Source organism: Ursus arctos, unplaced genomic scaffold (genome assembly GCF_023065955.2).
Source record: "Ursus arctos isolate Adak ecotype North America unplaced genomic scaffold, UrsArc2.0 scaffold_6, whole genome shotgun sequence".
In the NCBI taxonomy this organism is placed as follows: domain Eukaryota; kingdom Metazoa; phylum Chordata; class Mammalia; order Carnivora; family Ursidae; genus Ursus; species Ursus arctos.
Genome location: NW_026623078.1, coordinates 71,982,651 through 72,009,871, shown reverse-complemented (window position 1 = coordinate 72,009,871; position 27,221 = coordinate 71,982,651). Strand labels below are relative to the sequence as shown.

The window sequence follows — 27,221 nt, the reverse complement described above, 5'->3', positions numbered from 1 at the left end:
TATTTTCTTTGCTCTACATTATCCAATGTAAGAAGCACTGTCAACTTACTAATGTGTGAGGAGAGAAGTAAATGCTACCACATAACAGGAGAGGGAGGCGTTAAGGCTGATGGTCGGGGAAAGAATTAAGACCTCTTGAGTCTGACTTGAAGTTTCCTGCTTTATGCAACTGAAATGAAGTCAAAGAATAGGATCCTCCTCCCCCAAGGAAAGAGAAAGAAAGTACTTTCCACCAGTAAGCACCCAATGGTCACAGTGGGTGAGGAAAGCTGCCAGAAAGAAAGTCTGGAACACCTCCTGCCAACTGTCAGCCACACTTTGGACCTAGAGCACAGCTGTCACCCAGGTGTGCTAGAGCAATCTTGGTGAAAAGGGACACCACGCCTTGTCCCATCCTCTCATTCCAAGGACTAGTGTGTGTCAGAGTATTTCCTATGAAATATTTGTCCCCTGGAGAAAAAAAAAAGGCTCCATGAACTAAGTTTTAACTCCCTTTTGTAGTCCTTCATTCATTCCCCAAATCCATATGAAGCACTGGCTCCGCCAGGTGCTATTCAAGGCACTGTAGACAGTATCAATCAAGGCAGACAAGTGCCTTCTCGCACTGAACCGACATCCTAACCAAGTTGCCTAATAAAGACTAAGGAATCCCATAGTAAAGAAAATTGATGAATTCGCCCGACCCTGGGATCTCTATTATTATTATTATTTTTAAAGATTTTATTTATTTATTTGACAGAGAGAGACAGCCAGAGAGAGAGGGAACTCAAGCAGAGGGAGTGGGAGAGGAAGAAGCAGGCTCCAGCGGAGGAGGCTGATGCGGGGCTCGATCCCAGGACCCTGGGATCACACCCTGAGTTGAAGGCAGACACTTAACGACTGAGCCACCCAGGCACCCCCTCTATTATTTTATTAAAAAAAAAATAAACTGACTGTATTTATTTTGGGAGAACTCTACTCAACACTTTTCATCACCCTTCTACCTCACTCTCTCGTTTCTTCTCCAAAGTTTTCATGTCAAGCTCTAGGACCCTGCAATCGCTGGTGACCATTTTCCTTTTCCTCTCACACCCAAGACATTCATTACTTGCCTTTGTTCCTTGAACCTACCACAGTGCTCTGCATATGGGAGGTAACTGTTTACTAAAAAAATGTAATTTGAAATAAGTCATCAGGTGATTTATTAAAAAAGAAAAAAGCTAACTAAACAGGATGGCTCAGAAAGCAGAGCCAATTGTCTCCAGTGAAGTCCAATGTATATATAAGAGAATCCCTAATATATTAAAGGCCCATGCAGCACATAGGGATGGCTGCAGGTGCATAACACATGCTCCTTTACATTTGTTCACGATAAATATATTTCACCAGACACAGGATGGTTCGTTATGTGAATAGTGCTGTTCCTGACACTTCCCTCTCTGCTCCCCTATCAAGAAAAGGTTGCCAAAACCAATATTGTACCAAAAAGTGATTTGTAACCTTATCAACATGTTTTTTGTTCACACCCTTGTCAATGACTATTACTTAACTACTTGATAGTCTAGCAATTTTATCCTTCACTTAATCTCTTAACACTTGAACAAAATGACAAAAACACTGGGAGCTTGTTCCCTTGCACTTGAGAATTTATGCCAATTGCTAATAACATAAAAAGTATATCCTTTAAAATAAAAATTATTGAAGTAAATGCCTTTAAGCAAGCTAAAAAAGATCAGGTAAGTAATGTATGGGGATTATTTTACAGTTTATAAATCACTTTCACTTTTCATTTTAAAATACGATTTCATCCTTACACAACTCAGTGGGCTAAGAAGCGTTATTATATTACCCATACTTTACAGTAAAGTGAAATTCCACTGATATGATAAAAAACACAAACTATTACTTGGTTGTGCAAGAATCTGAATTTATATTTTGATTATAAATTCTAGGGTCTTTCCATGGGTTGAACAGTTTCTACCCTTAACACTGTTATCAACATACCCAGGTGATGAGATAAATGAGTTTAAAAGTTATTAAGAAAATAGGATTTCATGACTAATATAATTTTTAACAAACAAAAGGACAGTACTTAAGTATAACAAATACACAAATATGATCATTATTAAGGCTATCAATTATGCATATGAATAGATACCTTTTAGAGCTATTAGGAATATGAGTATTAAGAATATAAACAGATGCCAAAGATTAGATTAGATTAGATTAGATTATAAACCCCATGAGCACAGGGACTTATACGTTTTGTTCACTGAGGTATGCCCAGCTCAATAAACACTTGCTGAACAGATGAAAATGAAGTATAGCATGGAATATAAAACTGAGGCTCTCAGATATAGAAGAATAAAGTTAATTTACATTCAAACCCAAGAGACCAAGTGCAATCTAATTCGTTAGGTAATTACTGAGTAACCTATAGATAGGTGCCCGTGACTATGCTGCGCACAGATGGCTCCTCCCTTGTAGGTAATAATCTGCATGAGATCTGGAATTATAAGTCAGATTTGCATCCTCTCGAGTGCCTGGCTAAACAACTTTTAATAGATGAGTTATTTTCAACCCTGATTGTACATTAGTATTACCTAGGGAACTTAAAAAGAAAAGCCTAGAGAGCCCCACCAGATACCAACTAAATCTAAATCTTTGAAGGTAGGGACAGAACTCTGATTTTATTTTTGAAGTTCACATGCAATATGAAACCCAGTGATAGGTGAGTGCCACTCCTGTAAACCAATGGTTCTCTAACTCTGGTATATGGGAGACCTGGAGTGTCCCATCCACAGAGATTCAGATTTGCTAGGCCTGGAGTGGTGCCTGAAAATACACATTTTTAATAAATTTCCACGGGACCCTGATGCAGGGGTGGGGAGCATACTGGGAGAATGACTGCTGCGCACCATCTACAATGTTTCTTGAATTAAAGAATAAATGTTAAGAGACACATGAATAGAAAAACATGAAAAAATATGAAAAATTTACATATAAAGGGAATTTCAAGCTCAACATCATTGGTCATTAGAAAAACATAAATTAAATCCATAATGAGATACCACTATATACTTAGTAGAATGGCTAAAATTAAAAACAAAACCAAAAACCCAAGTGCTGGTGAGGATGCTGAGCAACTACGACTGTCAACACACTGCCAATGGGAAAACAGGACCGTCTGCCATATTAGAAACGAGTCTGCCAGGTTCTCGTAAGTTAAACATATACTTACCATACTAGCCGGCAATCCCGTGCCTGGATATTCATCCAAGAGAAATGAAAACATGTTCACATTAAAATGTGCCCACGAATGTCCATAACAGCTTGATTTATAATGGCCCCAAGCTGGAAACAACTGACATGTCCTTCAGCTGGTCACTGGATAAACTGTGATACATCCACACAGTGGAATACGACTTACAACACACAATGCAACAAACTACTGACGTTAACAACACTACAGATGAATCTCAAATGCATTCCGCTCAGTGAAAGAAGCCACTTAGGGGCGCCTGAGTGGCTCAGTCGTTAAGCGTTTGCCTTCGGCTCAGGGCGTGATCCCAGAGTCCTGGGATCAAGCCCCACATCAGGCTCCTCTGCTATGAGCCTGCTTCTTCCTCTCCCACTCCCCCTGCCTGTGTTCCCTCTCTTGCTGGCTGTCTCTATTTCTGTCAATAAATAAATAAAATCTTTAAAAAAAAAAAAAAAGGAAGAAGTCACTTAAATAGCAAGGCACTGTTATGATTCCATGTATGCAACATTTTGGAAAAGTTAAAACTATACAGAGAAAAAAAATAAAAACACAAAACAGTCACTGCCAGGGGCTAAAAATGGGAGGAGGGGTGTCGACTACACAGGGCTGCCCATTATATACATCTTTCTATCATAAAACTGAAATCACTGCAACCTCAGGAATTAATAACTTGACAAGATAATTATTTTCTTAAGTATGATGTACGTCGTCCCCAGGACACATGATTTGATCTTCCTACTCTAGGTTCAGATTGCTTTCTGAGCATGGATGGCATCACACTCTCTCAAAATAAGCCACCAGGAGAGAAACACCCATGGCTCACAGTTTGTGTTTAAACTTGCTGCTGACTCATTTCACCCTTGATAACTGAACCTTTCTCTCCTAATAACTTTAATTATAGCCACCTTTCATCCTAAAGCTTCCCCTTTCCTCGGGAATGTATCTGTTAGCCTTGTGACCTCCTGACTATGAGACACTGGGTAAATATGTCACCTCCAGGATTCAGTCTGCTAAAAACAGAGCCTGCGTTTTTCATGCATTCCACTCTCACACGTGGATGTCGTGAAGATTAGGAGAGATGATGTACGGGCATGGGATTACTGTTGTTATGCTTGAAATAAATTTCATGGAATTTGTTCTAAACTTGTAAGCACAATAAATACCCTCCTCCCCTCTGCCATAACATAGCAACTATTCACACCGGAAATGGCATTCTTAGTCACTGTTTCCTGAATGTATTGCCAAAACCATGGGATCTGGAAATGTGGGACCCAGTTTTGAGTCTCAATCTGTAACATACTTTGTGAGCTCAAGTAAACCACTTACCTTCTGTGACTCTCACTTCAAGTACATGTTTCTCTAGGGGAAACTTTGAAGGCAATACAAAGTACACGTAAATAAACTACTATATAATGTCTGGTATGATTCCTAATCTCTGCCCTCTACGTAGAAGTGACCAAGCAAGAGATTCACTCCCGGCTGGAGGAAGCAGATGCCCCCAGTGTCATCAGAGTACATCAATGCAGACCCATGACCTGGGAGATTCAAACAAATTGTTCACTACTCAAGAGCCTTACGAGAAATCAAGTCTTTAAGAGATGAATGCAATGCTTGAAAGAGCAAAGAAGACCAAATAGGTGTGTTTTAAAGAGTTGGTGTGGTATGCAAGGAAAAGAATATGAGCTCTGATGTTACCCAAACCTAGGTCTGAATTTCAGCATTTATGAGCTTAGGGAAGTTATATCACCTTTATTTGCATATTTTCTAAACTATAAAATGGGTACAGTTATCTTGTAGGGTTGTGAGAAATAAACAGTAACGTACATAAAGTATGCAGGTACCATACCCTATGCACAGGTAGGCACTCAAACAACGCTTACAGTCATGCATTAATTCAAAAAGTGTTCATTAAGTATCATATATACTAGGCACTACACGAAGCCCAGCTCTCACTTTTACTATTTCCCCAAAGGACTAGGGCAAATGTACGGTGAAGGCAGACCAGATGGTGTCTTTATTGCTCCATATAAAGGCTATTTCTCCCTGCCAAACAGCTCCCTGATAGCTTAACGCTGTGATTAAAGCACCACAACAGAATCAATCTAATTTGAATTAACCTTTTTTTCTTTTTTCTTCTTCACTTATTCAACTATTTATTTGGTACTGCAAACCTGCCTTAAAACGTAAAAACTCCTTGGAGGTAACAACTTTATGAACTAGAAAGAGGTGAGACAGCTACACCTGTCACTAATGCTCTCTTTTTATCCCTGGCATCTCCTGTCTTCTGGTTCCACTGTTTTCTGGCTTTGTAACCTTGGCCATGTCCCTTACCCTCTCGGAAGTGCTTCATCATGAAGATGGAAATGGTACCACTTAGCTTCACCGATGCAAGTAAGGATGTACGGGAAAGAGAAGCCAAATGGGTGGGAAACACAAAGAAAGCAGAAGGGAGGAGAGACCCACAAAAAGTCAGACACTGACTCAGAGAAGGGGAAGAGGGAGGGAGGAAGACACACAGGAATAAAAAATCTGCACAGGACAGAAATCTCACTCAACGAGCATAACCCCTCAGGCCAGGGATGTAATCCAGCCCGAAAAAGTCAATCTCGGTTGTGAAACTTATGGTTTTTAGCATTTCCCAACAATTAATGGTCATCCAGCAAGTAAATGGTGATTGCTTGATCATCATCAAGGAAAAGATGAAAATCAACTGAAGACCACAGAGATGATACAACTGTCTGCAGAAGAGCCAGCAAACTTAAGTTTTCATTCAATGCTTTAACGTTCTATGCAGTCACACTTAAAGTGAGCCATACTTACTTTCTAAGCATGATGCTACCGTGCCACAGAAAAACTGTATGTTACTAATATATACCATGCATTTGCACCAACATGTAAAGGATTACACACACAAAATCACTTATGTTGAATTTTTGAGCAACTGAAAGATTTTCAATATAAATTGCTAACCTTTGCTGATTTTAGATCTCAACCCTATGAATGCTAATTTTCTTCTTTTTCTTCTCTCCTATACTGATGATGTATGAGTTTTATCATCAGAATGCCTTAACTAGGTTCTGACCCTCTTTCTCCTAGTTGAGTAATTCTGTTCTATAAATATTAACTCAACTCTGATTATGTGGGGAACAAAAGGAATATAGGGATGATTACGAAACCATTCCAGCCTTGAAGGGTCCTGGGCTTTTGGTTAATTGCAGGCCAGCAATGCACATTGTTTGGATAGACGGTTATATCACAGGACAAAGAGATTTATGCGTTGAAGAGTATCAGGATTAAGTCAGGTTGGTCAACACTTTGCCCAGTTGAAATGCACTCAACATATTTCTAGGCACAGCCAAACATTTCCCCTCTTGGCACACCTATGCCTCTTCCTCATCTCTTTCCTTTCAGGTTTCAATAGTCACACATGCCCTCCGCCCACCTTCGAAAGTGCTGGTCTTCTCTATAAGCCTGTGGTTCTCCTGCATCTGGGTGAGGCGCTCCCACACTCAGCCCCTCACCACAAAATCTCCATCGGCTTTGCAACAGAACCCACTCCCAAATGACATGAAATGCACAACCTGGCCTCAGTCTGGAGTATCTTGGAAACAAGACCACCCCCTTCTCTGAAGAAATCATAGTCTACTGTTAAACTGGCCAAATTAATGCTGATGTTCCTCATCAAGTGCCTAAAAAGGCACTGAGAAAAACAGTATTATGAGAAAGTAAAACCAAAGGTCACAAATAGACAGTTTTGTTTGCACAGTGTTTTAAAAATCTAGTAATGGAAAAATAATCAGCTAGATTCTGGGTTTCCCAGAAGAACCTAAAGATCTGTCTGGTCACAGTGGGTCCACACCTATTTACAGCAACAACGGACAGGCATGGGTGGCAGGTGTCTTCTTTAGATAGGGGATAAGCTCTCAAGTACATGATGGTTTTCTTGAAGATTCTTGGGATCATCAAGGACCTGTGCTGTAGATACTCTGTGCCTAGACATCAGGCTGGAGTTTCAAGGACTAGAGCACTAAACAAAACAACAAAGTCCCTACCTTTGTGGAACTGCACTGTGGTTTTGAATGGAGGTTGAAGGAAAGGGAAAGCAACCCACTAGGAATAGTTAAATGAAGGTATTCTTTTTTTTTTTTTTAAAGATTTTATTTATTTATTCGACAGAGACAGAGACAGCCAGTGAGAGAGGGAACACAAGCAGGGGGAGTGGGAGAGGAAGAAGCAGGCTCACAGCGGAGGAGCCTGATGTGGGGCTCGATCCCATAACGCCGGGATCACGCCCTGAGCCGAAGGCAGACGCTTAACCGCTATGCCACCCAGGTGCCCCAAATGAAGGTATTCTAATGTTCTCGAGAAGCTCCCTATTTAATGGCCTGAGGAAATCCTTCTGGGAAGTGCATGGCCACTCCCTCGTCTATCAGATTTCATATTTAAATGAAGTGTGCTTAAAGTGAAGGTACAGAGCTGGTTTGTGAATTACGAAAATCATGGTATAAAATGTCACTGTGCTTGAAAACAATTTCTAAGTTTACTTGTGGATTCAATTATCTCCGTATCTTATATCCTACATATCTCCTATGTGACCTAAATATGTGTCTAAATTTCTGGTGAATGTCTTCAGATTAGCAAATATGCATTTAAAAAAAATGCTCACTGGGGCGCCTGGGTGGCACAGCGGTTAAGCCCGTGATCCCGGCGTTATGGGATCGAGCCCCACATCAGGCTCTTCTGCTATGAGTCTGCTTCTTCCTCTCCCACTCCTCCTGCTTGTGTTCCCTCTCTCACTGGCTGTCTCTATCTCTGTCGAATAAATAAATAAAAAATCTTTAAAAATAAATAAATAAATAAATAAATAAATGCTCACTTTTACTCAAAGCATTTAAATGTACCAACAGAATTGTATTTCATATTAGATTATTTTAATACTAAAGATTCAGTCAATTCTATTTTTGATCACAAATTGAAGCCCTTGTACTTCAAAGGTCTCTAAATCTAAATGTCCAATTATCATCTAATGTTCTCAATTTCTGCCTTGCTGACCTGCACTAAAACTTCTCATGCCTGCTAATTACATAACAGGTGACAATGAATAAAGGATGGCAGAAAGGTTGCTTGATGACTTGAGAAAGTGTCCATACAGGGCTATCTGCACATTCTAATTAAGTTTTCCTGATGCTAAGTGCAGGAAACCGTAAGCTCGAATAGTGAAGACAGTTAAAGTGAAACAGTCAAAAAAGAGAGAAATTACCTAAACATACTGTTTAGATAAGTTAAAATCACTTTATCCAAGAAAGTATGGTTATTATGTCTGCCTTAAACCAAATCATATTGTTGGTTTCACAACTTGGGTTAGTTAAGAGCATGATTCCCATTTAGGGAAATGGAATCCTTTTCTTTGGAATTGTTCCCTAACTCAGTTATCATCACCACCACCAAGTGTAAAAATTATCTTCTATCAATCTTGATCTGTATGCCTCCAAGAATTACAACTAAGAAAAATGGGCACCGGCAGGCAAACCAGGCTACACATTCAGTGACTCAAACCCAGGTCTTCTAGCTGCTAAGCTCATATTCTTTCCACTTTGTTCTACAGGCCCTTTCTCAGTAACAACGGAAATCTAGAACAAGCTTTCAGAGTTTGCAAAGATCCGCTGTTTCATTTGATGTTGGTAATAATCTTGGGAAGCTGGGACAGACATAATATCTCTAATATCCAGCACAATGGGCCCCCAGGTATGGTATTTATGGAAAATCTAAAGTTTAAAAAACAAAAACAAAAAACAACCCAAACCAAAAACCTGCCCTCATTTCTGATTGTGGTTTAGACCAGGGGTCAGTTAACTGCCCAAAGAAGTTTTATCTAATGCCTGGTAATATCTGTAAGACATAAATAACTACTAAAAAAATTACTGTGTGCAACTTAAGTATGTTACCTTTTGAGTAATCATAGCTTTAAATGAGTACAGCATATGTTACGTTTATATTCTAGGGACAAATACCAGATATTTGTAGTATCCTTCCTCTTTCCCACTGTAATCCTCAGCACACTCCTGCTGGGCCTGAACCCAGCCTCTGAGTCTTCCTGAACATATAGCTCCACACAGCCCCTATCAATTGACTGGTGATATTAGTCACAAATAAAAGCTTCAGAGGGGAGGGGGGGTGGGGGAATGGGATAGACTGGTGATGGGTAGTAAGGAGGGCACGTATTGCATGGTGCACTGGGTGTTATACGCAACTAATGAAATATCGAACTTTACATCAGAAACCAGGGAGGTACTGCATGATGACTAACATAATATAATAAAAAAACATTTAAAAAAAAAAAAAGACGGGGGAAAAAAAAAAGCTCCATTTTCCCATTCTGACTCTCACCCATGCTGTATAACAGCTGTTTCTCGCATTTTTCTTTGCTTTTGTTATTTGTTATTAATGGTTCTCACATTACTTCATGTATGTATATATTGTCTTTTCCAAGTACAGGAACTCTGCCTTTTATTTATCTTGGAGCACAAAATGCAATGATTCATGAACAGCAGTCACTGAGAGTGTTCTGAATGTACCAAAGACAAATGTATAGTACTTCTGGAAAAATCTAAAGTTAAAAAAAAAAAGAAAAACACAAAACCCCCCAAAAACTGTCCCTGTTTCTGATTATGGTTTAGGCCAAAGTCAGTAGACTTCTTCTGTAAAGATAGCAAGTATTACAGTTTTGTTTGCCAGATGGTCTCTGATATAACTACTCAACTCTGCCATTATAGTGTAAGGCAGATGCAGAAATGTGGAAACCAATGAGTGTGTCTCCATTCCAACAGAACTTTGTTTTGGACGCTGAAATCTGAATTTTACGGAATTTTCACACATCACAAAATAACATCCTTCTCTTAACGTTTCTCCAGACAACTTAAAAATGGAAAAACACCATTCCTGGCTTTCAGGCCATAGAGAAACAGGAGGCAGGCTGCACTTGGCCCACAGGCTATAGTTCACTGATCTCTGGCCTAAATCTGTGGTTCTCAAAATGAGAACTTCGGGTGGTCCGCAAGATCCTTTCAGCAAGTCCAACTACCCATGCGTGCGGGCAGAATTTCCTTGTAGACTTCAAGCAAACAACGTACCACAGCAGACTGAATGCAGAAGCAAGTATGAGGTTCCAGCTGCCTTCTATTAAGCCAGAAACTGAAGAGATTTGCAAAAATGGAAAACAATGTCACACCTCTCACTAATTTTTCTTTATGTTTGGAAAATACATAGTTGTATTTCATAATCCTCTTCATGGTAAAACATATGGGGTTTACTACTGATTTTTAAAATGGATTAGTATTTTTGAAATTTCTCACAGTTTTGATTTCTAATGTGATAAATGTCAATAGCTACAACCCATGTAAACAAAAGCTCTCTGGAGGCCCTCGGTATAAGAATGTAAAGGGATCTTGAGACCAGAGAGTTCGAGAGCCAGCTGCCGAACCACAGCTGGGTTAACTTACTCCTGCGGCAGGGTGCGCCAAAGCGGCTTGCAGGCCACTTCCTCAGACCACCTGATTTCAATCTCCATCTTGGCCTCTCCCCACCAAAGAGCTTCCCAGCATTTCTGTGATTAGATCCTGATTCGGCAAAATTGAATCCAATGCAATTTATGTTTGTGTAAATACAGTTGGGGAGAGCGTGGTGGTGCTTTTCATGAAGAACCCTTCAGATATGGGGAGACCATAAAACTGTTTCAGGCTTTACTTTGCCAAAAGAGGCAACTAGAAGCAAGAACCTCTCCCTGGCTTGTAGTTTCCAATCTTAAAAAAAAAAAAAAAAAATTATTGTAATTCCTTGCCTTCAGAACATATCTCAAAACAAACATTCACTGGCTCCTGTATAAATGCTAGTCCCTCCGACTTGGCTCCACAAACACTGTGGGCTCCTGATGCTAATCAGCATCCTCACAGCAGCGTTCCATCTAAAGCATTACATCTAAAGAAATAAAATCCATTAGACATGGTGCTACTTTGACAGTATTAATAATGCACTAAAAATTGCATTTTGCAAGTGAAGTATACACGCCCTATGGAGCATTCTAAGAGGGTCTTAATATTTTGCTTGTTCTGTCATTTGAGATTTGAAAACTTTTTAAAAGAATATTTTAAGAGAAACAAAAAGGGAAAGTGATCTTAATTCCAGTGTTACCATATACAGGGAAATCCTATATAAGGAAGCATTTCTTTCAATATAAATTTCCTGTGTCATAAAGTTTAACTGTCTATCCAAATGATGCGTAGGACTGCTGGCCTGGGGAAACCGCCTCCACCCCCTCCCTCCTGACCATTTTAGAGAGAATTAAAGAAATAATGACCATGATTCCTACATTTGTCATTTTGCTGAATTACACATCCTTCATAAGAAAGTGTTCCCTCGTGAGTATACAATTCTGAAGGTCTTTATAGCTTTCTCTTATGGAATAATACCTTTGTAAACAATAACAAAGGCAGAAAAAAATTCATATTTTTGGATATTTATCCTTCAATCTGTATTATCAAATATCTAAAAAAATCAAGAATTCTGGTTGGATGCTAAATCCGCCATAAATTGTCATTATTGGCTCCAACCAGAAAACGAAATACATTTAGCTGTTCTGACTCGCACCAAAACTGAAATTCACTAGCACCTTTAAGATCAGGAGGACACTAGCAAATCATTACATTACCTGTTTGGGGGATTATTACCCAGGCGGGGGGGATCATGCAATTTATATTAGAAGGATTTTGGTAGCTGTAATGTTCAAAGAAGAACGAAAAACAGACGAAAACGTGGAGAAAATGCTTACTGTTTAAATCCACGTAAAAGCAAAAGTCTCATCATGATTGCAAAACATTCCAAATTGTGAAACTTAAGTTACTTGTAAAATAGACAAAAGTAGAGCTGCTTCCTCAGTCGTTTTTTGAGACCTCAGCATCAATTTAAAGAAAATGCTTATATTTAAAAGAAAGCTTATTTCAAAATACAAATCCTTACACTAAGTACAAATAAGGACGTGAAGAAAATTTACATCCCATATGACAGTGCTCCATGCGTATGCAAATGAAGATGACAGGAAACTGAAATTACAACAAGTTACTTGCTTCACTATCCAGTTCTTTAAGGAATAAGAGTTGGGAGCCCAGAAGAATGACAAGCAGTGCTCATGTAAAAATTATCAAAATTACACAAAATTGTTATGTGGATTACTCAGAAAAAAGAGAAAAAGAAAGGACGGATTGTACTTCACTGTGTAGAAAAGATCTACTTCTGTCAAATACTATCTACAAAAATTTTTTTGTATAATGAATCGTTTTTCCCAATCTCATTTTTAAATCAAAACTATGTTGGAATCACAAGCACATGGAATTTATGCTACCACAAAAGAAGAAGGGATCAGGAAGATCCTGGTCCATATTTGAGAAGAAAAAAACTAGTTTGAGAAAACACTGCTACTACGACTTCAAAGCAGCAAACTAGAACTCAAACTGGTTTTTTTAAAGCGTGGCACAGCAGTTTAAAATTTGAAAAACACCATTGCTATTTTAATAAAATAGTTCCGTTTTAATTTCCCAATTCCTCTCCCCAGCAATAGGACAATAGAGAGTCACTTTGTCGAGCTGCTGGGGAATTTTCTTAGCACTTTGTGGAAACTGTTGGCTTTCAGAAATGGACAGGCTGATTGGAACCAAAAGTTAGACAAAATACAGAATTGCAACAACAATAAAAAGCAATTTAGAAAGAGGATCGAGCCAAGCAGATAGGCAAACTTTATAAAATCAGTCTTCTGCGGGTGTTTATCAGGTCAGTTCCCTAATTTCAAAAAGCCGAACCAAAGCAAAGCATGCGGACTTACATTGCTTCTTTAGTTCTTTCAGCTGTTGTTTAAACTGTACAAATTTTGCATTATTTTGAAAGTCTGCATCACAATTCTTATTCTGTAAAGCCAAAAATTTCTTCTCCACTAATAATTTTAGATCTGGTATTTTTTCTGGACGTTCTTCTTTTACCTAGGGAAGACAATACAATTATCTCAGTTAAAAGTTAACAATGACACCGTTTTGTGACCTTATTTTTATCTCATTTCATTCAAATACAAATGAGGTAGAAAACAGAATCCCAACAGAACCAGAGAGACTTGTTCCAGAACAGAGAGCTGGTAAACAGTGGGGGGAGCCATTCGTCCCGTCCACTCATCACTTTCTTAAACCCTCACCCCAGTGCCCTACTAACTTGCCCTCTCCTGACGACTCTTATGGAAAAATCTCACACCAGCGCAACTCTGTGCCCTCCAACTTCACCAGAACTTGAGCCTCATGCCTTCCTCCTTTTTGCCAGGTCTGCTCAGTCCCCTCTTCTACTCCCCAAGTGCTGATTCCAGCCTTCATTCTCCTCAGGGCTCCTCTGCTCCGGCTCTCTGCCCCAGCGGGGGAGAGTGGCTTGGACTTCACCAAGAAGTTGAGACTTTAATCTTGAATTTCACCATCTGCTGCCACAACCAGGAGTTAAGCGTCCCCTGTTCTGTTCAAAGTTAAACTCTCAATCTATATTCCTTTTGTTCCTCCCAATATCTTATTATAAAACTTTCAAACATGTGGCAAAGTTGCAAGAACTGTATTTTGCCATTCACCTACCTCCTAGAGGCCACAATGAACACTTTGCAATGTTTGCTTTATCACCATATCGGTTCCATCTATCTGTTTTTCTTTCTGTCCTCCATCTTGCTTTTAAGTTCATTCTTAATTCCATCTTCTTCGCCTGTCAGAACAAACTTTCCCCTCTAGAAGCCTTCCCCCAAAAACCTCTAAATTAGCTCTTTACTCCCAAATTTAACAACAAACAACTTCCTCTAATCCCTGCCCACTCCCCTCAGTTCTTTTCTCTTTCTAGTTCAACTCCTTGGAAAACAACATGTGTACCCACTGTTCCCACTTCCTCAACCTCAAACTTCAGCCACTGCCATCAAGCTCCCCCCACCCCTCACTTCACTGTGATTGCTCTTCTTCAGGCCTTCATATTTGGCCCCTTGAATCACTGGCCTTTTCCTAATGCTTCTGCCACCAAGCAAAATTCACCAACTCTCCCTCATGTCCCAACACTCCTTCGACTTCTACCACAGCCCCTGTAATAGTCAATTGCATTTATTTTTACATGTTTCTTTCCCATAATAAAATGTAATCTTTGAAAAATATTTGATTTATCACTGCGTTTGCCAGCACCTGGAAGGGAGTAGGTAGTTGCCAATGTGTGTACTCAATATATTTCAAGTGAATTAATCTTACATGCTCCAAATATACTTAGGCAGTTGTCAATGTGTGTACTCGATATATTTCAAGTGAATTAATTTTACATGCTCCAAATATACTTAGGCACTAAAACCCCACAACTGATCGACTTAACTGTCATTAGTAGAGCATACAATACAATTTCTGAGCTGGCAGACAACTTAGAGGTCATCCAACCTTGATCTCTACCTTCCTCAGTTTCATCAATAAATAAAATTATATAGAGAGAATTAAATGACTGGTTTACTATAATCCAGTTGGTTGGAGGCAATGTTAAGACTGTAAGAGAGATACAGAAAATTCTTGCTCTTGGTTCCAATCAATGGAATATACTTCTTACCTCTCCGAATCTGAGTATCAATGCATATGAAATCAAAAGATTACCTGCAATTTATGTTTCAATTACTCTTTGTCATGGAAAAAAGAATTATATAATCTTCTTTTAACTGCTATTTTAATTTTTCAATTAGTTAAATAAAAAATGAAAATTAAACATGAAACCAAAATGCCTAAATGTATATTTATAGTACTGAGTGTAGAAACTGTCTTCTCATTGTCCGGGTGATATTCAACTAGTGCTGGATCCATAATCAAAGACAGTTGTGAAAAATACAGAGAGGCTTTAATGACACATCTTATATGTAATTAAAAATTTAAAATAAGTCCTGTAAGGCTAAAGAACCAATAAAGCTCAGTTTGGAAAAGAGAAGGTAGAGAGGCAATTTAACAATGCCTCATGTCTCAAGAAAAAGAGCTGTTACACGTGGTGACTAGCTATTCTCCACCTCTACCATGGATACAACAAGAGGAAACAAGTTCAAGATTGTAGTGTGAAGTTCAGAGTAGATACAGAAAATAAATTACAAGTTCTCAGAAAAGAATTATAGCCTCTCATTCTGGATTTATAAAATAAAATGCCTCAGATCCACCTGGGATGTTAATGGTGATATTACAGGCAGGTATAAAGGTGAACCTTCTCAAAGTCCTTAGTGGGGTTGAAATTATTATTTAATCTGAGGCAATCAGAGCACACCTGAGCAGATGATCAGTAAACACAAAAGTTCTTTCCCAATAAAGTCTCTAACCCACTCAACATATTTAATTTCCCTAGCTTCATTACCACCACTGCTGAGGAGCTGGCTGGAACATGGGGGCGGAGGAGATGGAGAAAGGACAGGCATTTTGAGGTTGACAATATGGCAACCTGAAACAGGACTAGGAAAACCTGAATAAACCAAATTTAGTGATTCAGAGTACTCTTTTCCCCCAAGGCCAGAACCTCAAAAGAACTGGTGGAAAGCACATAAATTCACTGCAGCAAGTATCTTCTCTGGAAATGCGATGCTGCGGTTGGCACAACTATGCACTGCAAAGAGAACTTACTGTACTTTAGCTATTAAAACGAGAGCCTGGAAAATATTAAACTCCTTATCTGTTTAAATCAATGCAATAAATGGGGATTAATGATATTTTTAATGGAATCTTGCTTTGTTTGTATCTTCAAGAGAAATAAGATACATAATCCCAAAGTGGGAAGGAAAAAACCCAGCCTTTGGGTAGCTGATCATAGGTGCTATCTAGTCTGAAAAAGGTAAGGATGGCTCTCTTTCCCCAGGATAAATTTAAAATACACCCAAGAAATCTGAGATTGGAGGAGAGATTTTACTGGATCCTCGGTCCATCCCTTTCCTAAGGATAAAGTCCCTAGAATTTAAAATACATCCAAGAAATCTGAGATTGGAGAAGAGATTTTATTGGATCCTCAGTCCATCCCTTTTCTAAGAATAAAGTCCCTAGACATGGGACTTAAACCCTAAGTGAATTAAAAGACACAGGGTGTATCAGTTTGCTAGGGCTGTCACAGCAAAGTAAGCCACCACAGACTAGGAGGCTTAAACAATGGAAAATATTTTCTTACGGATCTGGAGGTTGGAAGTCTTTGGCTTGTAGATGGCCGTCTTCTCTTTAAGTCATCACACGGTCTTCCTTTTACGTGCCTGTGCTTGAATTCCCTTTTCTTATAAAGAGAGCAGTCTAATGGATCAAGGCCCATTCCAACTTCATTTTAACTTAAATACCTTTTTTAAAAACCCTATCTCCAAAACGGTCATATTCTAAGGTACTGGGGATCAGGACTTCAACATATGAATTTTGGGGGAACACAATTCAGCACATACACTGGGTTAATAAATTTATGAAACAGGATTTTTTTAAAATAAAGATTTATTTGAGAGAGAGAATGAGAGAGAGAGAGCGCGCGCACGCATGCACCCCAGGGGTAAGAAGCCTGACCTGGGGCTCTGTCTCATAACCCTGAGATCATGACCTGAGTCAATATCAAGAGTTGGATGCTTAACCAACGGAGCCACCCAGGTGCCCCTGAAATGGGATTTAAAAACAACAACAAAAACAAACAAAAAAAACAGCTCTTAGATTCATCTTTACGCCACTGTAATTTAAAAATGACAGAAACTGTCAAGAGGTAAACTTAGCAGATACCATACTTACATAATGGGAATGTGATACTGCCCTTAGGAGAGAAAAGGTCAGGTTTTATGCACCACCCACTTACCCATCCAGTATTCAGCGAGCACCTTCCAGGTGCTAAGCACTGTAGCTGAACAGGAGAGAAACCAGAAAAGTCGATCAGGAGCAGATGGTGAGTAGCTTTGAAAGTGAGACCTGATCTGATAGGCAGCAAAAGACACTAAAAGATTTTAAGAGTAAAGTAAGAATACCATGAGAAATTAAAAAAAAAAAATTGCTGAAGTTAAAGCATGTAAGATGCACTTCAGGCAAGAAAGGAGAAGGAAGTTACTGCTATAGGTTAACTAATGGCAGAGGCGCTGGAAACTTGACTAAATTGTAGCCATTTTTTTTTTTTTTTTGGATTTTATTTATTTATTTATTTGACAGAGAGAGAGCACATGAGAGCACAAGCAGGGGGAGCGGCAGAGGAAGAGGGAGAAGCAGGCTCCCTACTGAGAAGGGAGCCCAACGCGGGGCTCGATCCCAGGATCTCAAGGCCATGAGCTGAGCTGAAGGCAGACGCCTAACTGACTGAGCCACCAGGCAATCTGTAATGCCACTTTTAAAGCGGAATGGCCAAGTCCTTTTGTGCGGAGGACAAGGGATTGTGGATGACTCCAGGGTATTTAATAGTTGACATGGGCAACCAAGTAAATTACATTTTCTTGAGGAAAGAAGGGTGCAATCCTGAATATCTGTCCAAGTGGAGAGATCTAGTATGCAGCAGGGATAAATAAGAAGATGGGAACAGAAAGAAAAGAGATACAAAAGGAACTCTAACAGAAGTAAAGAAGAAAGCCAGGTGTGAGGAATGCCACAGAAGAAAGAAAAAGAGAAAATTTCCTTAACAGAGGTGCTTGTCTTTTGGGAAAATGATGCAAGAGAGCTTAAGTAAGATAAAGTCTAAGAAGAGACTGGAAGTCGTTACTAGGTACTCTGTACAACGCAGTGGAACCAGTTACCTGTCTCAACCTACCAAGCCCGTGAAGCTTCTCTCAGGCAAGGATTATCTGCCTGGTGTCTAGTGCACTTCCTGTGGTATAGCAGATGCTCAAAAGATGCTGATGAACAAGTGAACTATGGGGCAGCCAAATAATACTGTATTGAGATGAGAGAAAAGATTAAGGGAGTTCTGTGTTAACAGATGAATAAAGTTTGGCAGCAAAGGAAGAGAGACATGGGAGTAGATCATGGGAAAAAGAGCTAAAGAGCCTCGTTTATTTGCACAGAGGATAAGAGTAACTTGAAATCAAGGTGACATAATGGAGGGAAAAGAACATGGACCCTGGGATCAGACAGATCTGGAACCACCCTATATATGGATCTTGGGACAATCCTTCCAGGTCTTGGATTTCTCTTACCTCTTGGTTAGGAATCAGGAACACCCACTTCAGTGTTGTGAAGACTTAATTAAATCATGCTTGTGTTTCACTTTGGCATGTAGTGGATGTTAAATTTTTTTTATTCTTTTCCTTTTACCTTTAGCATATAGCCTTGAACGTGCTTATGGACTAAGAAGGAGCCAGTGGGGGAACATAAATCACAAACGCTAAGAGAAAGCAAGTAACAGATTTCATTTGAGAAAATCATTCTCTAGGGCAAAAACTATAGAGGAAGGAAGACCAGCTGGGAAAGCACAACAGTCTTTACCAGGTGTCAAAAATGCCTCCCGGGCTGGACAAAGATCTGAGGAAACCCCCAATAAGAGGACAACAGGAAGTGGTGAGGAGCCTGGTGAAGTAGACAGTACAAGCCCCAGGTGAGAGGAAGCTGCTACACAGCGCCAGATGACTGTGGCCACGCGAGAGAGCAAGTCCAAGTGTTTAAAGAAAAATTAGAAATCTAGATTTTCTGGCGACATGTTTTCTTGTTTTTAAAACAATGCATAGTCCAAACAATACATCAGCCTAAAGCAGATGACTCTGAAACTTCTATTTAATGCAAAGGAGGTATTTTAAGACATAAAAATAAAAGTACTTCTGTGATCCACAATATTTGGGGGTGGAGTGCAACTCCCAAATTTCTACTGGAAGGATGAAATATGGTCCTTCCAAGCAGGACAGACAATAATGGAAAAATAACAAAAAAGAGAGGAGAAAGAAGGATTCCATTTTGATGTGCTAACCCAAAGCATTTATTATGAAAAACATGGGCTCAACACTTGAAATTAAAAATGAGGCTCTGCTACTAACTGAATGGCCTTGGAGAAGTTACTAAATGCATCTAACCTTAGTTTCCTCACTTCCAAGTAGAAAATACTAGCGGTACTTGCCTCACAAGTGTTGCTGAGAAAAAGAGGTGGAATGAAGCAACAAAGAACCAAGTAGTCGACCACAGAGAATATGAAACAATGAGTAGCTGTCGTTGTTGCTGTCATCGCACACTTATCTTTGGGGTGCCTGGATATATAGGTCTGCAGCTCAGCAGCCTGACAGGGAAACATTAGTAGAAACCATGGAAATGAATGGGATTACCAAGACGACTAAATAGAAACCAAAAAGACTAAATAGAAACCAAGGATAGAACAATGGAGAATACCACAGTTATGGGGCAGCTAGAAGATTCTAGAAATAAGAAGGACAAGCATTAAGAAGATAAACAAAAGAAAATACCCCAAAAGTCCAGGAAGGAATTTCAAGATCTGTCAGATGCTACAGAAAAGTCAAGCTACATAAGGATTGAGAAGTGTGCACTGGACGTGGGGACTGGGTCACTGGGGACTTCAGCAAAAGCAGAGATATGCACAAAGTGCTGACTCCAAAATAATCAGACTTTTGTTCAATTAATTGTTTCAACAAGATGGAGAAATAATAGGAAAACACACACACACACACAAATACCCCAAAGTTCCATAGGCTCTCCAACTAACTGCTCAGTTAGCTCAAAATCACTCATGAAAGTTTAGCTCCATTGAATTGGGACCCAACACCCCTGTGACTGCAATATTTCTCTATGTCAGCAAGGAGAAGGCATTCAATGAGCTGTCAACAACTAACTTAGGCCTCTGGTGGCTCTTTCTCTCTGAAGAAGTTGATTGTTTTAGGAAAAGTGATTATGGCTGAAACAAAAGGCAGAATTTGGTCCTTACCCATATCATTTTCAACATGCTTTAACATAAAATTTTAAATATACCTCATTTTTTTCAAACAGTATTATATACATATGCAATTACTCCAAGTATTTCATTTTATTGCCTGAGGGCAAAGTCAAGGTCTTCTCCTCCTCCAATTATCATGGCCTTATAGCTATCATTTCACTGGGAGGGGAGATCACAGGAGCTAAGGATATTAATGGGCTGAGTCATTCACACACTTTGAATCATGTGAGAATCTAGTATAAAATTAGTCATTCTTGTAACTAAACCAAGACTCAGATGGATTTACTCTCTAAAACAGCCAGGGTTACATGTTTGGCTCCCAAAATAACACATACCTGATGATTTACATTTTGGAAATCACACAGCCTTTAGAAGTTTATTACAGGCACACAGTAGTGATAGGCAATCTGCTATGTGTTCTGCGCAGCACACTAAGCACTCCAAGCTCTAATTCACACTCAACTTGGTCTAAGGCTACAGGACCTGCTTTCATCATGCTGGGAATCCAGAGGGAATTACCTCGATTGGTCCTAGAACATTCATTCAACAAATATTTAAGCCCCAACTGGGTACCGGGCATTAAGCTAAGCACTGAGACATTTATCTTAGTTGGCCCACACTTACGACACACCACCAACCTAACTGGTCATGCACAAGGTAAATTTATGTAGGCCAACACTGTCTCTACCTTTATACAGAAAAAAGTTTGGTAAAGTTTTTATTGAAAGGCGTGTCCAGGCCAAGAATCATTATGCTTTCACTGGGTATAACCTAATTGCATGTACATATGTAGACACACTAGATTTCCTACAGAGTTTACCATACTGTCTTTGCCCTGTTAAAAAATATATATTTTATATAAAATATATACATATCATACATATCACACACACACACACTCTCTCTCTCTCTCTCTATATATATATATCACACACTAATGATGACGAGCATGGATTATAGCCTTCCGCTCATGCCAGTTTCTGTTGTCAATTGCACAATCTGCAATGAACTCTGCTGGACCCAATTATCTGTAGTTGAGTGAGTTTCCTAGTGCCATTATTTAGTTTGACTTCTGACAAAACACTTAAGAGAGAATACTTCCTTGTTGAGCATTATGACACATCGAATGGACTTCATAGTTTGCCAAGGTGTTGCAATACGCCATTATTGAGCAGCTGCCTACCAGACATGGAAACACCTCTCCTCCTTCAAGGCTTTCAGAAAAATTTTGAAAATAAACTTAAACATGTGTGAGAGTGCTGTTGGTCTAGTTCTAATGGACCAGTCCTACTAGAATAGATAGTTTTCTAACAGATGGCAGTTGAATGAGGCAACTTGCCATGTATGTGCATCTGTTACTAAACATTTATGCTGTTGAAAATGACTCCAATAAATTTCTCATGGCACCATTCCCACTACAAGACAATGATCAACAGGAATCACTTATTTATACAGAATATAGCATTTTTTGCTTTATTTTAACAGAATTCATAGAAATGTGCATTATTTATTCATTCGTCCATTAAATAAATATTTATTGAATGCCTACCACACGCAGGCACTGAGCTAGGCAATGGAGATGTGATAGGGAGCAGACTAACCTGCACCCTGCTGTTCCCATGGGGTTTAGGGTCTAGTAGAGGCACCAGCATTATCCAAACAGTCAAATACACTATCACCAACTGTGATAAGTGCTGTGAAGGAAACGTATCAGATGCTAGGACAGCATGTACAACATAAGTATTGAGGACATCATTTCACAGGCAATCTTTTGAAGCACTGCTCAATTTAAACACAGGTCACACTGATGGGAGGGTGGGAGGAGGCTGATTACTGTTATTCACGAACACTGCACTCACACAGCACCTTCACGGGGGTGGTTAAAGCTTTATACACACAAGTATCATTATCCCAGTTTTAAAGATGTGAGGAACGGGCAGCTAACAGTAGTTAAGCCTCTTGTCCAAGGTCACACTGAGTCAATGACCAATGGTTTGAACTCATCTGAATCCCCTTTCAACTTAATTTTGCTTTGCTTGTGCCTCCAAGCAACAACTCAGAATGAACTTTTTATACTCCATCTTCATTTTATGAAGACATACTTGATCGCAAGCATGTACCCTCAAATCTTTAGTGGTCATTTGTTAGTTCTTGTATGAAAAAAACTCATTCTGAATTTGAAATTGCCTTTCTTGTCTGCCATGCCTCTGTCGGCCACAGAATTACTAAATGCCTTATTTATCTTTATGGTATTTCACTCAAGATTTTGCAGTGAAAAAAGTACAGCAATGGGTTGATGCTAATGGGATTTTCTGATCTTACCAAGTACCCCATTATCCAGAAAGATGATCTTCCAGAATGCTAAAACATTTACTGGAAATTCAGTTCCAGTGCTTAATGGGAGACAACACCTCATGAGGTTAGAGTCATGTCCCACAGGATGCCTGTAACCAGTGAATAATACAGGACATTCTTTCTCCAGTAGCCAGGACACATGGGCCAGGAAGCAAAGGACAAGCACACATCTTCTCCCTGTCATCACACCGAATGACCAACCTGCATTTCGCACCCTCCCTCTCCCCCCTTGGCTGCAACTCTAGTTCTGCTGGTTTAACAGTCTTCAGCACCCAAGCGAACAGTGATTTCACCAAGAGACTCGACAAAGCCTCCACTGATCTGGAAGTTAAACTGCAACCTAGCAATTTTGAGCTCCTCGTGACACTGAAAAGACAGACAAAAAATGAGGTTACAGAACTGGATGGAACAACGAATCTTGATTATCAAGGGTAAAGAGGATGGCTGCTCCAGAGTGAGAATAGGGAGGTGTGTGTCAGGGACGTGAAACACCTCCTGGGTTTGCCATTTCTAATGGTAAAAGATAATGGAAGTCAGAAATAACTCCATACAGGCGGGACCATCAAGAACAGATACCCCAGGAATGAATGTCTAGGTGTTCCAGTCAGATAAAAACCTACATCAGCGGAGAGTTGGCTGAGGGCAAAGAGAACATGGAATGGGTAGTGGAAAAAGGAGTTAGGGGCGCCTGGGTGGCTCAGTCGTTAAGTATCTGCCTTCGGCTCAGGACGTGATCCCAGGGTCCTGGGATCGAGCCTCACATCAGGCCCTCCGCTGGGAGCCTGCTTCTTCCTCTCCCACTCCCCCTGCTTGTGTTCCCTCTCTCGCTGGCTGTTTCTCTGTCAAATAAATAAATAAAATCTTAAAAAAAAAAAGGATTTAAAAATACCAACTATGCGTTCAGGACCAATGGCGAAAGCTAAGACAGAAGTATCGATACAGGTGTCTTCCTTAGTTTGATACATACATATTTATGGTTTTAACTCATTTCTCCCTTTCCTCCTCTCCTAATATTTTATAAAAAGTTGGAGTACCATAATGGAACAGTTACCCCCCCCCAAAATGAGCATGGCCCAAATATCCTGGACTTGGCAACAGTAACTAATAAGAAGTTTGATCATCCCACTTTTTGGGGGAAGAGAGAGAGCTGCAATATGTTAGTAGGACGCATTTCATTACTGTTCCCACTGTTTGCAAATTTAAGTCTGGAAGAAAAGTGTACTCAAGACGTTGAGCAGCCAAGCTCACTGGTCCAGAACCTTTTGAACACTCTTCCTATGTTTGGGGAATCTCCCACCTTATGAGAGATACCTCACCGGTGGTGGAACCACAGATTTGCTTTCTCAGCCTCCCTTGCAGCAAGAACACAGACATCATGTTGGCCCTTGGCCTGGAACTTCAATTCTCAAGAATGACGTGAGGCAGTACAGTGTAGAAAGTGCCAGCATAGCCCCTGGAACCAGATTACCTAGGGATCTGACCTTCAAATCTCAGCTCTGCCTCTCACTACCTGTGTGATCTTGGGCAAGTTACTTAACCAGTCAGAAACTCCATTTCCTCATCTACACTCTACCCGAGCCAAGGGTGTTGTGAATATTGAATAAATTAATATATTTAAAGAATTTGGAGCTTTGAAATTCAAATACAGTAGCCACTAGCCACATGTAATTTTTTGTTTTTTTAGATTTATTTATTTTAGAGGGAGGGAGGGAGGGAGGGAGGGAGGGAGAGGGGGGGAGAGAGAGAGAGAATCCTCAAGCAGACGCCCTGCTGAGCACGGAGCCCAACACCGGGCTCCATCCCAGGAAACTGAGATCATGACCTGACCCAAAATCAACAGTTAACTGACCGAGCCACCCAGGTGCCCCCACATGTGGTTATTTAAATCTAAATTAAAATTAAATAAAATTTAAAATTTAGTTCCTCAGTCACACTGTCACATTTCAAACGCCAGTACGAGTGGCTACTTTTCTGGACAGTACGGATGCAGAACATTTCTACTTTCCGTAGGAAGCTCTACCAGAAAGTGAGAACTTACAGAATCCTTCCAGGCACTCAGGAAGCACGCAAGTGACACTGCTACTGTCACTCTTACCAGTATTGTTATCATCACACTGCTGTTGCTGTTGTTACTTTATAGTACATGCCAGAACTTATTTACCTTATACCCTGAAGTCTGTACTTTTGATCACCTCCAACTAATCCCCCCTACCCTCCACCTCTCTCACCCACGTCATCATTATTATTACAAAAGCAAGTTTAATTCTCAGCTGGATTTAAGGTCTGGGGGAGAAGACGGACAAGTGAAAAGCAACTAAATGTAGCTGGGTAAGAATCAGCAGCAGTATCAGGAGCGGCAACTGCTCTTAATTCATACTCTATTATGGGCAAGGTACTGAGCTAAGCACTTCACATGACTTATCTTAGTTAATCCCCCCTTCAAACAAACACACAACCTGAGAAGTAAGAACTAACACATCCCTACATTACAGATTACGAAATGAGGCTAAGGAGTGGCCTAACTCCGAGGAGTCACAGAGCCTGCCAGTGTTGGGGCTGGGACTCACAGCACTGGCAGGTCTGTTAAACTTGTAAGTCCATGACTTAACTACTACCCTAGACTTCACCAGATACTTACTGAGTGCCCACTAGGGGTTGTGCGCTGCTCCAGAGGCTGGCAGAACAGTAGTAAACTAAAGAGACCAAGTTCCCGACCTCAGGGACTTTACATTCTACTTGGGAAGTTCAGTAACAAAATAATAAAATAATTAACCAGATGATCACCATGAGTGTTACAGAGAACAATTAAACAGGGTGGGGTAAGTGAGCTCACCTCCACGGACAGTCAGGGAAGGCTTCACTGAGAAAATGACATTTGAACTGAGACCTGAAGCGAAGTAAAAGCAGATGAGGTGAGAAGTAATGATGGACGGAGGGCGGTACAGGTCAAAGAGGCCAGTGTGTGACCTTTAACCTTTATTCTGAGAGAGATGGGACGGTTTGGGCAGGAGTGAGAAGATCTGATTTTCTGTTTAAAGGATCACTCTGGCTGTTATGAGGAGAAGAGATTTTAGGGAGGAAGGGTGGAAGCAGGAGACCAAGTTGAAGCAGGCCACTGCAGTCACCTACACAAGGGTCACAGTGGCGTGGATTAGAGTGCCAGCAGCAGACGAGTCAGAGGTGGTCACACTCTAAATACACACTGAACGTGGAAACAATAGGGTTTACTGATGGGCTGAATACGGGTTGTGAAACAAGGAAAGAACTAAGGACAACTCTGGTTTTGCCCTGACTGAATGAAATAGTATAGTTGCCATCTTCTGAGGTGGACAAGTCTGGAGAAACAGCTGCTTTGGGAGGAAAAAGAATTAAGAGTTTAGCTTTGGAAGGTTGAATGTGAAATGCCAGTGGGAAGGAAATGAAGCAGAAATGGGAAGACAGTTGTAGATGTGAGACATGGACCTGGAGAGAAGGCAGGGGAACAGCCACAAATGCTATGAAGTATGATTAAGTGCAAGGTGTTATAAGAGCGCATAAGAGTAATACACTTGGCCGACAGGGATTGGGCCATGTCAGGGAGGGCTGTTGAAAAGGAGCCGTGCTAAGTCCATCAAGGGTAGGAAGGCGCTAGCTATCTCAAAGTGAGGGAAGAGCACCCCCAGTAGAAGGAATAACATGTACTGAGGCCAGAGACACAAGAACATTCCAAGAACTAGCATAAAAGAATGGTAAAAAGTGAGACTACAGAGTTAAGCAGGGGTATATACCAGGTAAAGATGTTTGAATTTAATCCTGAGAGTAATAAGGAATAATTGAAGAAAGTAATGTGTAAAGAGCAGACAAAATAATGAAAATGTGTAATTTAGAAAGATCACTTGGGCTACTAGACAGAAAACACCGGAAGGGAGCAAAATGCTACAGCAAACACGCCATCAGAGACTTAAGGCCCAAGATGAGGCTGAGGTGGGCAAACTCACCTCAGAGTTAGTCAAGTCTGGAGATGTAATGCATGCTGGGAGGAGCTCGGAGGAGGAAGGAGGACCACCAGCTTTCCGGTGTGGGAAACTGAGTGGAAGATATCGCCATTTACCAAGTTCTAGCACCCCAGAAGGAAAACGTGGGGGGAAAGTTCTCCCTGACGCCTGCTGAATTTAAGGAGCACACACAAGTGGGGATGTCAGTGTGATCACTGGACAAGCATCTGGGCAATAAGGATTGGGGCCTCGGCAGCATGAAGACAGTGATTCAAGTTACCAGCACAGAAGCTCTCTCTCGGGAAGAGAGTGTAGTATGAGAAGAGGCAAGGGTCAAAGAACAAGGAGGAACACGAAGATTTAGTGGATGGAGAGACATAAGTAGGATTCACCAAGGAGACTATGGAGAAGTGGCCGGGAGCTAGAAGAAAAAACAGACGTGTGTTGTCAGAAATGGAACTTCATACTTCAGGAGGGAGGGGGTTATCAATGGCAGAGAAATTAAATAAGAAAATGACCAAACAACAGCTACTGAGCTTTTCACAAGGTGTGTAACCTCAGCCTTAGCTTCCTCACCTCCCCAAGAACGTTACATTATGCTGTACCATGTGTAAAGTGCCAGGATGGCGCCAGACACTCGGCACTAAAAAAATGCTGCATTTTTATTGCCATGCATGTCAGACAGGTCATGGTAACAGAGAGAGTGGAGGTGGGGAGCAGTGGAA

The 27,221-nt window shown here is 40.4% G+C and overlaps 1 protein-coding gene across 4 annotated transcripts in view; it reads right to left on the bottom strand.

Annotated features, from left to right (window-relative positions):
* Positions 1-27,221, bottom strand: part of NSMCE2 (NSE2 (MMS21) homolog, SMC5-SMC6 complex SUMO ligase) — a 208,044-nt gene that overhangs the window by 130,810 nt on the left and 50,013 nt on the right. For all 4 annotated transcript variants that reach the window (XM_026495423.4, XM_057307870.1, XM_026495424.4 and 1 more), the window contains one exon: positions 13,113-13,266. In XM_026495423.4, the coding sequence (XP_026351208.1) occupies positions 13,113-13,266 (154 nt within the window). The remainder of the gene's footprint in view (positions 1-13,112; positions 13,267-27,221) is intronic.